The sequence below is a fragment of the Dipodomys ordii genome, unplaced genomic scaffold (genome assembly GCF_000151885.1).
Source record: "Dipodomys ordii isolate 6190 unplaced genomic scaffold, Dord_2.0 Scaffold54, whole genome shotgun sequence".
Lineage (NCBI taxonomy): Eukaryota > Metazoa > Chordata > Mammalia > Rodentia > Heteromyidae > Dipodomys > Dipodomys ordii.
In genome coordinates this window covers 3,610,526-3,624,409 of record NW_012267270.1, presented here as the reverse complement: position 1 = coordinate 3,624,409, position 13,884 = coordinate 3,610,526, and the positions used below count along the sequence as shown (strand labels likewise).

Sequence of the window (13,884 nt, the reverse complement as noted above, 5' to 3'; positions counted from 1 at the left end):
CCTCCTTCCTTCCTTCTTTCTTCTTCCCTCTCTCCCTGTCTTTCTTCTTTCCTCCCTCCCTTCCTTCTCTTCTGTGTGGCCTCATCCAGGCTCCTCTGCCAGCAGAGCCCAGCATTTCATTCAGCCCTGAACTGGGCAGCCTGTGTCTCCCTGTTCCCTGTCAGCTGCCCACTGGGGCGCTAGTAGCACTGGCTGTGAGGACCCTGGGTGCCGGGGTGGGGGGTGGGGTGGGGGGGAGGCGCAGCTTGGGCCTGTCTCCACCACCCTCACCTGCTTTGCAAGCTTGACGGAGTCGCTGGTGAGGCGCGTGCGGAGCTGGGGGTCCAGGTGTGCGGCAGGGGCGATCTCCACCACCTTCTGGTGCCGCCGCTGGATGGAGCAGTCCCGCTCATACAGGTGCAGGATGTTCCCATACTGGTCCCCTGGAGCAGGTGGGAAATGGGGCTCAGCCTTTTGTGTGGACTTCACACACCTCCAACAGCCCCCGTGTGGACACTGGGGCCAGGCAGCTGGGGTGGTCATTAAGTGGTAAAAACCAACTGCCATCTAATTTCAGAACTCTATTTCTGGAGGCATTCCTGCGCAACCCTGAGGCCTTGAACTATCCCAAAGCAGCAGCTATAAAGCAGAAAGAAATGGGCTTGTGCCGCCTGGTGAGGCGGTCCGCGCGGAGGAGTGTGCATGCTCCCCACTCACCCAAGATCTGCACCTCGATGTGCCGCGGCTTCTCGATGAACTTCTCCACAAACAGTGCGCCGTTGCCAAACGCCGCCAGCGCCTCGGAGTAGGCGCGCGTGTAATTCTCCTCCAGCTCCTGCGAGGGAGGGCAAGGCCAGGCAGATGTGAGGCCCTGGCTGTGTGTCCTCTGCCAAGACCCCTGACCACTTCCCAGAATCCTGTGGGGCCACCGGGGCTGTGTGCCCCCGCTCGGCCACCGGCGTCAGCGCCTGTGCTCACCTCGTAGCTGTGCACGACCCTCATGCCGCGGCCCCCGCCCCCATAGGCAGCCTTGAAGATGATGGGGAAGCCATAGGTGTTGGAGAACTCGTGGGCCTCGTGCAGGGAAGTGATGGGGGCGTCAGTGCCGGGGACCACGGGGACACCTGTGGGGACAGGTGCAGGACACTGTAACAGGCTGGCCCCCAACCAAACAGCCCCTCCCCGTCAACCTCCTCGTGAGGAGCTGTGCTTCACCTGCAGCGATGGCGATGGCCCGGGCCTCCACCTTGTCTCCCATCTTACGAACCACTTCTGGGCTCGGCCCGATGAACCGGACCCCAGCATCATGGCAGGCCTGGGCGAAGTCTGCTCGCTCGGAGAGGAACCCATAGCCAGGGTGCACCGCATCCACCCCGTTCTCCTGCGGAGGGTCAGGGAGGCAGCCGCCCTTAGTCCCCTTGAGGTCTAGCGGCCTCTCTGACCTCTTCCCATTCCTTTCTGGGCACCTCTCTCTCCCCTGACTTATTGCTGGCTGGCCTGGGTGCCGGGCACAGCACAAGACGTGGCTCCAGCCTAGGGAGAGCCCTGGGCACTCAGGGCTGCTTGGATGCAGGCCAGGCCAGGCTCACCTTGGCCACTTTGATGATGTCTGGGATGTGCAGGTAGGCCTGCACAGGTGCGAGGCCACGGCCAATGAGGTAGGCTTCATCAGCTTTCTGCCGGTGCATCTGGCCCGTGTCCTGCTCAGAGTAGATGGCCACGGTGCGGATCCCCAGCTCTGTGCAGGCCCGGAACACGCGGATGGCAATCTCACCTAGGGGCAATGGGGCAAGAAGTGAGGAGAGAAACAGGCGGGAGGGGTAGAGGCGGGGTGAGGAGGAGGCCAAGGCGGGGCTGGCCCTGGGAGCACTCACCTCGGTTGGCCACCATGACTTTCTTGATGGGCTTGTACTCCAGGTGCCCCACATTTGGAGAGGGGGCAGTGGAACTCCGGCGGATACCCAGGAGCCGCAGGCCCCCTCGGACGGTCCGGAACTTCAGCATCTGCAGAGGGCAAGCAGAGCCCTGATTAGAGCAGCTTCGGCACCGAGGTCAAACAAACTCACACATAGAAGTCAGTGCCAGCTCTCTCTTCCATTTATGGCCAAGCTCTACAGAAGAAGCAAATTCAAATTCCCACTCACCCTAACGTTCTAGTTCATACCGCAGTCGTTAACACATGGCACTACAAGCTCATAAGAGATGCTTAGAGGGCACCAGGAGACAGCCGACAAGATGAAGCAGCAGAGGAAATAAAGATAGCATGGAAACAGACAGGAAAGAAGTCTTAAGAAGAGAAAAAGAGGGCAAGTGGCTCTCCAGAGTCAGAGATCAGGAGGATCACAGTTCTAAACCAGTCCAAGTAAAAAGTGAGAATCATTCTCAATAAATAAATAAACCAGGAATGGTGGTGCACACCTGGGATCCCAGCTACGCAGCTCTGCAGACCTAAGTAGCAGGACCCAGGCAAAATGGGGGAACCTAGCTGAAAACAACTAAAGCACAGGCTGGAAGCGTGGCTCAAGTGATAGAATACCATCTGAGCAAGCTGAACAAGTATGAGACCCTGAGTTCAAACCCTAGCAACTGAAAAAAAAAGTGAGAGAGAGAAGAGAGAGGATAAAGGAGGGGGAGAGAGGAGGGAGGGAGAGAGGGAGAGAGAGAGAGAGAGAGAGACAGAGAGAGAGAAAGGAAAAGAAGTAAAAAATAACTAAAGCAATGATTAGGAGCATGGCTCAGGTGGTAGTTAGCACACTTTCCTAGCAAGCCTAAATACAAGCCTGATTCAAGCTTTTGAATTCAAACCCCAGTGCTAGAGGGGGAAGGAGAGCCTCTCCTCAGTGTTGGCCCGGGCACACAGCCCAGGCCCCAGCAGGACAATCTCCTGAGCCAACACCCAGCCTGCACTCCACCTCAGGTCCTGCTGGCCAGGCCAGGTGACAATCTAGACCATCCCAAGTGCTGATCCTCACCAGCCTGCTCTCCCAGGAGGAAGCCTCTGCTGTACGCATGTAGGTTTTTTCGTGTAGCCATAGGTATCCTTCTTTCTATGATGGCTACTAAATTAATGATTAATGACATTGACTGATGGCAAGTGCAACAGGCTGTACCCAGAAAAACAAATGCTGTAAGATTCCACTTAAAGGAGGCCCCCTAGAGTGGTCAAACTCATGAAAGAGTGGTGGGGGGCAGGGCTGGGGACAGGGACTGGGGGATTAGTATTTAATGGGGATGGAGTTTCAGTTTCACAAGATGGAAGAGCTCTGTAGACAGACGGCGGCGATGGTTGTACAATAATGTGGAGGTACAAAATGCCATTGAACTATGCACTTAAAATAGTAAGATGGCTGGGCACCGGTGGCTCTTGCCTATCATCCTAGCTACTCAGGAGGCTGAGATCTGAGGAACTCGGTTCAAAGCCAGCCCGGGCAGGAACGTCCGTGAGAGTCTTATTTCCAATAAACCACTAGAAAACCGGAAGTGGTGCTGTGGCTCAAGTGGTAGAGCGCTTGCCTTGAGCTGAAGAGTGCAAGGACAGCGCCCAAGCCCAGAGTTCAAGCCCCACAACTGACAAAAAAAAAAAAAATAGTAAGATAGACCGAGAGCTGGTGGCTTCACACCTATAGTCCTCGCTAATCAGGAGGCTGAGATCTGAAGATCACAGTTTGAAGCCAGCCAGGCAGGAAAGTCTGTAAAATTCTTATCTCAAATTAACAAGCCAGAAGTAGAGCTGAGGCTCAAGTGGTGGAAAGGGAGAGAGCCGAAGCCCTGAGTTCAAGTCCCAGTACTGGCATGGGGTGGGGGGGAAGAGGGACGGGAGACAGGAGAGAGAAGAGAGAAAGAGGGGAGGGAGAGAGAGCATAAGATGGTAAATTTCCTGTCAGGTGCATTATCCAATTTAAAAATTTAAATGAGGCAATTTACATCCTCATTTTATAAATGAAGAATAGCCAGGCCCAGTCTAGTATGAAAACAGTTGCTCAGATCAGAGAGGTCTGTCCAGCCTCTCTATTCCATGGCAGCCTCTACCTTGTACCCTGGCTTTTATCTAACCACGTGACTCACTTCTGGTAAAATTTTAAAATGCTTGACGCAGCCATTTCAGTTTTAGAAGTATAAAAACAAACTCAGTAAATGAAACAAACATTACAGAAGCCCTGTGTCATATGATGGCCTACAAAATGGAAAGAGGAAGAAAATAAAGGAAAAGAAAGAGCATCTTTTTTGGTGGGCTTGAACACCAGGCCCCAAGCTCTCACACAGCTTTTTGTTGTTGTTGTTATTGTTGTTGTTGTGGGACTTGAACTCTGGGACTGGGCGCTATCCCTCAGCTATTCAGCTCAAGGCTAGCACTCTACCACTTGAGCCACAGTGCCACTTGCAGTTTTCTGGTGGATTATTGGAGATTAGAGTCTCACAGACTTTCCTACCCTGGCTGGCTTTGAACTGCGATCCTCAGATCTCAGCCTCTTGAGTAGGTAGGATTACAGGCATAAGCCCCTGGCGCCTGGCCTCTCACACAGCCTTTGTGCTCCTGATTGGCACTCTACCATTTGAGCCACATCTCCGCTTCCAGCTTTATGCTGGTTAATTAGAGATAAAAGTCTCTCAAGACTTTTCTGCCCAGGTTGGCTTTGAACCTTGATGCTCAGATCTCAGCCTCCCCAGTAGCTAGGATTATGGGCAGGAGCCACCAGTTCTAATTCTGGAATTTTCTGTCTTATAATTTTGAACAGAAATGGCCATAAGTAACTAAAACTGAGGAAAGTGAAACTGTAGATAGGAGCCACTGTGAAGAGGGCATGGAAAAACCAGGAAGACACTTCATGGACCAAGAGAGAACAGTTCACATCACCAGCACCAAACTGCGTGGTACCCCTCCTGAGAGAGCCGCCAAGGAGTCTTCCTGTGGGTTCCTGCCTCAACAAACCCAAACTAAGGGAAACCCCACTGAAAAACCGGTTTGCACTCCTCAAACATGTCAAAGGTCATGAGAGACAGAGACTTGGAAATGATTTTTGATGAAAGGAAGCCGAAGAGACAACAACAAAATGCACGAGTGAGCTGGACCGGACCCTGGACTTGCAGCCAGGGGCACTGAGGGACGACTGACAAAGTTCAAATAAGATCTGTAGATTACACAGCGTGGTATCCATGTTTATTTCTGATCTTGCTCACTGGACTGTGCATCCTCATTCTTGGGAGAAAACACTGAAGTATTTGGGGGCTTGGAAGCATCACAACTGCAATTTACATGCAAATGTTCTGGAGAAAATCTGAGAATAATGAAGTACTTGCTTCGTTACTAGTGCTTGGGGAGTTCCAAAAGGGGTAGATTTTGCAACTTTATGTCAGGATTGGAATCACAAGGGCAACTCAAACCTGAGGCCGATTCTAGACTAGGCTTTGGGGCCACATGGCCCAACACCCCTTCGCAGGAGTGGCCCAACTAGGGGCTGGGACTCAGGGAGGAAGGTGACAGTGGCCCTGATGGCTGCTCAGGGTGGCGAATGCAGATATGGGCATCTGTCATCTCCCACTCATAGATCCGTACAACCTCCTGATCCTGAGCTCTGCTTTTGGCAGAGCTGTCCTGGGCTCCCAGGGCACTCTGGTGAGGGCCATGGGGGCTGCATTGGATGAGCTCATTATTTATTTATTTTTGGTCGGTCCTGAGGTCCTCTGGGCCTGGGCGCTGTCCCTCAGCTCTTCAGTTCAAGGCGAGCGCTCTACCACTTGAGCCACAGCACCACTTCCGGTATTCTGAGCGGTTTATTGGAGATAAGAGTCTCATGGGCTTCCCTGCCGGAGCTGCCTTTGAACCAAGATCCTCAGATCTCAGCCTCCTGAGTAGCTAGGATTACAGGTGTGAGCCACTGGTGCCCAGCTCCCAAGCTCATTCTTGAAGAGTGAGCCCTATTTGCAACAAACCCAACAAAAATGGTCAACGTTGGAAGCTTCCCCTCACCAGACATGAAGGCGAGGAACATAAAACAATGAGGCGCAGCTCTTGCCCAGGACGTCACAAGTGCTGTACCCACAGTCTGTCCCATCTGCAGGTGAGCAGCCTCGCCCCTGTGGACAGCCCATGGACACCAAGGCCCTCACACCCCCACCCTCACCCCCACCCCCCACCAGAGAACTCTCAAGCCATTTCCAGTCTGTCTGTCTTTCCCCACCAGGTGAGTTTGTGCGTGTAGGCATTTGGGCATTTATCCGATGGGTGAGTAGGACATTTTTGTTGTCCTTTCTCGCACACCCGCTGTCCTCTTCCATCCCCAGATAAGGGAAGAGGATCCCGTGAGCGCGATGGTAGTGGTGTCACCTGAGGAGCCCCGGAAGGCTGAGCTGGCTCCCCAACACCAAGCCTCTCCCGGGCTGGCAGTCACACTTCACTAGGGACCAGGGCTGAGGGCTGTGGGGGTGTAGGACGCCCCTCCTCCCTCCCTGTGTTCCTGCAGAGCACCACCAAAGCAGGCCTGGATTTGAGACGTGCGCTCCCAGGTGCAGGCGCTGGCCGGGAGCTGGCCTGGCAGATGTTTCTCGTCAGGAAAGTGACAGCGCTTCAGATGAAGTCAGAGCACAGAGAAGCCCACAGGGCCCACAGACAGGGGCAGGACACAAGCCCGCGGCTGGCTCTTCTGTGCTGAGCCCAGCTCTCCTTTTGCCAGCCCCACGACGTGGCACGCCTGAGGTCATGCTCCTCTCAAAACCCAGGTACCACCACCCCAATCTAGACAGGTCACTCTGGGAATCGACCGAGTCAGGAGTGCCAGCCTCCGTCTCGTTTTCCCTGCCCCTTCCTCCTCCCAGATGAATGTGGAGATGGAGAAGGACTCCTCCAGCCTCCCCACAGCCCTGCACGCCCCTCACCAGCACTCCAGCTGCCTCGCTGCCCCCCCCCACAAAGTCCTCGGGGGGCCCCCCACGCCCTCCGCCCCAGCCTTCTGCTGTGCGCTGGTGGCAAGGATCCTGCCGGGCTCCACACACGGGGCAGTTTGTAGGGTAGGACCCACTCAGAGCCAGCCAGACCCAGGCACTGAGCCCTCCTCCCACATGCACAAACCTACCTCAGGGCTGGAGCAGGCGTGGACAGTGGCGCTGACTTGGAGTAGTCACCCTGCTCCTGGCTCCCAGCACACAAGAGGACGTGGCAGAGAACCCACCACAGGCCACTGCTCAGAGGTCACTGGCCCCAGAATACAAAGGTCTCCGGCACCAACTGCTGGAGGCCTGGGCGGTAGCCAAGGCTGAAATCAAGGGAAGGGGCAATACCTCCAGAGGATGTGATGGGCCGCTGGCTACCTGGGAGGGAAGGGGAGGGGTTTGCAGGGTGGAGGTAAGCCAGAGCCCAGAACCTGCCCCCCTTGGAACATCAGGCATGGGCAAGACTCTAGGAAGGTAGCCTGAGGCTGCAAGCTGGCTTCGGTGATGAATTTAGGACATACTGCCATTTGAAGTCAAAGGCACATAAATGTCAGCTTGCAGGTAGAGCAGGCCAAGGAGGCCGCTCAGGAGGGAATACTGCGTGTGATGGGATTGGCCAGCGAGTATTCACTCTCCCCCTGGCTTTGGCCACCACCCTGTCTCTTCCCTATCCCCATCTAGTAAGCCCAGCTCCCTCTCTGCGGGCAGAAAAGCAGTTTTGTTGTCGGTAGTAGCAGCAGCAGCAAGCAAGGCAGTATGGTACCCCCGTCCCTGGTCAGAGAGCCACTGCTGGGCTTGTGGGATTCAAAGGCGACTGTCCTGACCAGGAGGAGCCCTGTCCCTGCCCCAGCAGCCCTGCTGAAGGTGTCTGGCTCAGCACAGGAGCAGGAAAACAGAACAAGGCCTTGCAGACACAAAGATAAAGAAAAACACTATCTTATGTGGAGAACATCTGCACCTTTTTTTAGCAAATGGCTTAACCTGGCTTTTCCTTTGTTAAATCTCATTGCCTTCCTAGACTCAAAGCCAAGGCCTTTCCAAAATTGAATTCAGTTGGAGAAACCCTTCTGTAGGAAAGCTGCATAGAGCCTGGTCTGGAAGCAGATGCTGGTGGAGTGGCTCATCTGGGGGTAGAGCCTGGTCTGGAAGCAGGTGCTGGTGGAGTGGCTCATCTGGGGGTCTCCAATGGTTGGGAGGTAGGAGCTGTTTCAAAACCCCACCCATGCCTGGAAGCTGAAGGAGAGGCCTTTGCAGACACTGGGGGTAGACAGGAAACACCACAGGTTAGAGCCCCCCCCAGGGAGACCCCCAGGAGAGAAGCATGTTTAGGTGGAGAGGGTGGATGACAAGGCTCCAGGCCCCCTGAGGCCCCCTTGGAACCTGTGGCATTCAAGGGGAGCCCTGTCCCCAGCTTGTCCAAGGCCAACCTCTCGCATCCTGGTGTGTCCAGCCTCTTTCCTCACCTTCTTAGGAGGCGGTCACAGATATGGCCCTCAGGCCAGAACTGTTCCAGGTGCTTCCACATCACACAAGGCACACAACAGGTGTGGGGCAGGGGCCAGCATTCCCCTCGGCCCTCCCTGTGCTGGGCCTTGGGGGTGTTGGTGGTAGATGGTTATCAGGAAGTCATGATGATGGACAGTTTGGCTGAGAATGTGCCTTGAAGCTTCTGAGGGCTTCACCTGTTGAGCCCTGGAACTCAGTTGTGTCCGCTGGTCCCGAAACCTTGCTGCTCCCTGTGTTGAGCTCCAGTCCTTCCAGAAGGGAGGCTGTAACCAGAGGCAGGGGCTCTCCTCCCCAGGAAGGCTAGGCCCAGCAGTAGGCTCGGGGATACCATGCTACCTTGCATGCTATGGTGATATGGTGACAAGCAAAACTCCTTTTCTGACCACAGCATGGAGAAATGACATGAGAAGAGCCGTTGCCACTTCCCCAAAACCTTCACCCCGCTTTCCTCTCTCCAGAGTGCTGACAGCCTAGTGAGGTCTGTTTGCTATTTTCTGCAAATGCCGACTGACAGACCCCATTCTTAGCCTCCGGTTGTGCATTAGACACAGGGAAACCAGACAGCTATGGCTGTCACCAGGGGACAGGTAAATAACTCCCTGCATGCCAGGACGAGCCACAGTGAAGCAGGAGCGTCTGGCACACGGGTCTCGCCGCCGCCGCTGCCTCCCAGGACAGCTCACAGAGCTTCCTCCTCTCTTCTGGTTTCAGTTTTCCCCCTGACACTGGATCCATGAACTCCGCCGTCTCCCTTCCAGACGGGAGTGGAAATCATGGCATTGGGACAGTGCCCACAACACTGTGAGATGCGGCAGGACAAAGGTCTTGACGTCATCGCCCCGGCCTGCTGTGCCTTCACGTGTGCTACAGGGCACAGCCGTCGCCGGGCTCTGCCCACTGGCTCGGCTCTGCCCCAGCTGGTGGGGACCCAATGCTGAACAGTGAACCCAGAGAGACCTCTACTCTTTAAGGGGTTCACTGCTATATTCAGGGGATAGCCCACATATAAACCTCGCCAACCCGTCATTCCCTTGTATACATCTGGAACCAGGCGCTGTGTGATTAAGGAACACACTCAAGATCACCAGCCAAGGGGGAGCCCCGCGTTGATAGCTTCCCTGCAGAAGATGGCTAAGTTCTATGTGTGTGAGACAAGTACCTGGACTCTAGGAATATCAGAACTAGAGAAGTACTTCTGATGTTAAAACAAAACAAAAATCTCTGTAGCAGGAGTTCTGTGCTGCCCTCCTGGGAGCTGGCCAGTAATGCCGAACTCATGTGTCCCAGATAAGCCAATTGCCCCCCAAACCATCCATGTTGTGGTAACAGTGCTACTTCAAATTTAAACTAGCTCCTAGGTTACCCCTTGCGCCGAGTAGCAGCGCACATTTTTGTGTCAGGCCAGTTTGGGTCCAGACAATATGGCCACTGTGGGGAGAAGAACCTGCTTCCAATGGAGCAATCTGGCTGGGTGTCGGGGCAGGGCTCCCCTAATGGCTGCTGTGGCCAAGTGATAGGCCTGTGGTATTCCTTCTAGGGTCTGCATTGCTCAGGTCCTAAAGATCTCTGTCTTTACATGGCATCTTCTGAAGCTTCAGAGAACAGTTGAAGGTGAAGGTCGCTCATAGGAGGAGAAGGGCCCGCCCCTGGCTCTGTGAGAGAGGCCAGCAGACCTAAGCGCCTCTGCTACCTCAGAGATGAGCCAGGGAGTAGCCAATGACAAGGAGGAGGCACGGCTCAGAAACAGGCCCCAGGAATCTCCAAATTAACCAGCAAGGTCCTGTCTCCTTTCTATCAGCCTCTACCACCTGCACCTGGCCTGCTCTGCCCTCCCAGGGAGCCTGGACCCCTGCCAGCAAATGTGGGTGAACCAGAAAGAGTATTGGCAGAGGACTCTGCCCTGGTGGCAGTGGCTTCTGATGGATGGGGCTGCTTTCCCCAGGCTGCTCTGCGTTGTCCTAAACGTGTCCACTGGAGGCCCCAGGGCTGGCAGCCAGCAGGGACGGATGAAAGGAGGACGCGCCTGCTTTCAGGTTGCAACAGCCGCTTATCAAAGCGCCCAGGAGAGGACAGACTGAGGCTGAGATTTCTGGGTAGTGAGAACGGTGGGGAAGGCACAAGGTACAATGCAGGTGACAGATACAGGAGCCAGAAGAGAAAATACCAAAGCAGAGAGCCCCAGCATGAAGGCACCAGCTGGGGCTCCAGCTGCCTGGTCTCTTGGCCTCAGCAGCAGAGATGCAGCCAGGGCTGCCGGGCATCAGCCATCACATGGTCCCTTCACTCAAAGGCACAGATAGGGGCAAGGGTGGCCTGAGCTGTTGGTGCCCCCTGGGACTCACAATTTCTGTTTTGACAAGTGGGGGAGACCCGGAGTAGGGAGGAAGAGAGGGGTGCCAAAGGCCTAGAGGGGATTGGCAGGGAGAGGCCAGGGCAATGCTAGGTGGCTGCTCTGTCCCAGCCTCTATGATGGCACTGACTATCTCAGGACCAACACTGCCCTCTGGTGCAGGGAGCTGCCATTGCTGACCTGACCCACAGCCCCTGCCCAGGCTGGGCCCAGGCTGGGCCCAAGCCACCCCCCCCCCCAGGCTTGGCAGGAGAAACAAGTTAGGGCAGCGTTTCTCTCAGTGGCACCCAACCTCTGGGGAAAAGCTCCCAGGGGAAAGTCCCTTGCCCTGATTTCTCCACATACTTCAGGACTCAGTTTAGAAACACCTCCCTGGATGCCCAACAACCCAGTTGGCTCCATTAACCACCCTGGGGCAGCCATCTTCAAACAGCTCTGCCAATGTCCTGCGTTGGGGGCTCCCAAGCTGGCGTCTGTGTCCTTGGCAGGAGTGCACACTGTTTCCCCCTTACCAGACACCGTGAGCACTTCGGGCACAGGGAGCTTCACAGGTTTGCTCCTACTGTTTTGCCAACACTCAGCCTAGCATCTGACAGCAAAGTAATATAAATAACGGGAATGGATGAATGGCTGAACGGGTCAGGCCACACAGTGACTCTGCAGACCAGTGTGTGGCTGTGAGGACTCGAGCAGAAACATCACAGAACGCTTAGGCAAAGATTAATAAGTCATTGTTAATAAGCCTCCCAGGAACTGCACATATAAACTAACAGGACACCCGAGTCTCCCCTCCACATAGACGAGGGCCCAAAGTGCTGCTGACAGGACACAAGGATGGGCAAAAGGGCAGTGTCCACAAACTGAATGTTTGTCTCTCCCCAAATCCACATGTTGAAACCCGGACTTCGGACTTCCTAGTGTGGTATTTGTAAGTCACTGTAGTGGTTTGCATGTAAGATGTTCCCTGAAGGCTCACGTGCCGCAGGTCGGGTCTCCAATGTCCACAGACAGACAGGCATTGCTCATGATCAACTGGCTGTGAGGGATAAGGGCTCTGATCTTATCTACGGATTGGACTCATAATTTGATGGCATTATTGGGAGGTATGAACTAGGAATGGGGTGTGGTAGGAGAAGGTGGTCATTGAAGGCATGCCTGTGAAGGGAATATTATCTCCAGATCCTTCCTGCTTGCTTGTTCCTCCATCACTTTCTGCCATGATGTACTTCCTCACCATGAGCCTACATGGCTATGGACTGAACCGATAAATCAAAATCAATCCTTCCTCCCTTCATGTGTCTTCTCAGGTACTTTGTCACAGCAGCAGAGCAGCTACCAGGCTGTGATGGTCAGGTAAAGTGGTCAGAACACACTCAAGACAGCGCCTGAGGATTGAAACCATGAAAGCTATTTCAGGGCTGAGTGAGGTGATAGGCTTGAGCTCTAAACTTGAATTTAGAATTCTTCCTTTGCAAAGCCACAGACACTGCCTACCACAGTGTGTTCAGGCAGTCTAGGAAGCTTCCTGACCTCCTCCTAACTGCTCTGCCCTGGCTGGACAGTCCCATGGGCCTGCTCCCCACTCACTTCCTCCACTCCCCTCATTATAGGCAATGAACGCTGGCTGGAGTAGACTGGGACTCTCATGCATCCTAGTGACTTTGAGGTCTGGTGAGCCCAGAACAAGCAGGTATTACCCACTTTATGGCTTCAAAAAGCCATGTGATGCTGGGTACCTGTGGCTCACACCTGTAATCCTAGCTACTCAGGAAGCTGAGATCTGAGGATTGCAGTTCAAAGCCAGCCCAGGCAGGAAAGTCCGTGAGACTCTCATCTCCAATAAAGCACCAGAAAACAGGAAGTGACGCTGTGGCTCAAATGGTAGAGTGCTAGCCTAGAGCTGAAGAGCTGAGGGACAGCGCCCAGGCCGAGTTCAAGCCCCATGACCGACCCCCCCCCACACAAAAGCCACGTGACAGATTAGGAAATGAGGTCTTTACCAAGGGACCCAAGGGGGATCATCAGGCTAATCTAATATGTACAGTGTCCTCGGAAGAAGTTTGGACATGGTCATAGATATACACTGAGATGATCTGAAGATACAGAGTGACAATGACTGTGTGACTGGAATGATCATCTACAAACCTGGGAAACCAAGGGTTGGTAGCAAACACAAGAAGAGCTGGAAGAGGGACCTTCTGGGTCCCTCTCCCTGGGTATGGCCCTCAGATGCCCTGATTAGTCTCCAGATCTGTGAGGCAAAAATCTCAGTTGTTTCAAGCCACCTGGTATTGGTCCTGTGCCGGCAGTCCATGAATCCAACGCAGCTGGATTCCCTATAGACACTCACACATACATGGAGCCTAAAACCCAGGGCTGATACAGCCATCCCTGTTTCTCATCTGTTCAGCATGCTGCAGGCCACAGTGGTGGTTTCTGAGCCTGCAGCTATTTAGGTCTGTGCTCAGCCAGGAAAGGCTGAGTGGGAGGCTGCAGAAAGGAGAAGTGAACAGTGACAAGCTGGCATGCACGGCTGCTCCAAGAGCTAGGCTGAGCCAGCAGGAAGGCCTCCTGAAGCAGGGACGCCAGGGACCAGTCTTAAAGGAGGAGGAAGAAGAAGGATGCTCAAAGAAAGGAGGCTCAGAGGAGGGAGGAGGAGGCCCAGGGGTGGGGGTGGCAAGAGCAAAAGGCCTGGTGAATGTACCAGTGAGGCAAGGATTAAAGGAGCTAGAGTGGAGCCCACGGGCAGATAGCTGGGCTCCTGGTAGAGAGCTCACGTACCAGCAAGGAGCGTGGGCTGCACCTTCCATGTCAGGGAACGCTATGGAGAAATCAGGAAGGAAAGAGATTTGCAATGAACAGGGACTACTCCAGAGGTTATGAGGAAGCTGGACAGGACAGCAAAGACCAGAGGTGGGAGACAAACCAGGAAGATGTTCTAATGCCAATTAGAGGTAATAAGGACCTCAGCCAAGGTGGACACAAGGGAATGAAGGAGGGACTGAGCAAGAAATACTTAGGAGACTGCATAGTGGCTCATGCCTGAAAGCTCAACTATATGGCAAACAGAGGGTCTCAAGCAAAAAGCATGAGGTCCTATGTAATAATAGGAAGAAGAAGAG

The 13,884-nt window shown here is 54.3% G+C and overlaps 1 protein-coding gene across 1 annotated transcript in view; it reads right to left on the bottom strand.

Moving 5' to 3' along the window:
- The window catches only part of Pc (pyruvate carboxylase), a 111,310-nt gene that overhangs the window by 18,891 nt on the left and 78,535 nt on the right, over positions 1-13,884 (bottom strand). Inside the window, exons 4-9 of the mRNA XM_013020888.1 lie at positions 1,854-1,983; positions 1,569-1,753; positions 1,195-1,360; positions 958-1,103; positions 697-814; positions 271-422 (exon numbers count right to left, since the gene is read on the bottom strand). Of these exons, the coding sequence (XP_012876342.1) occupies positions 271-422; positions 697-814; positions 958-1,103; positions 1,195-1,360; positions 1,569-1,753; positions 1,854-1,983 (897 nt within the window). The remainder of the gene's footprint in view (positions 1-270; positions 423-696; positions 815-957; positions 1,104-1,194; positions 1,361-1,568; positions 1,754-1,853; positions 1,984-13,884) is intronic.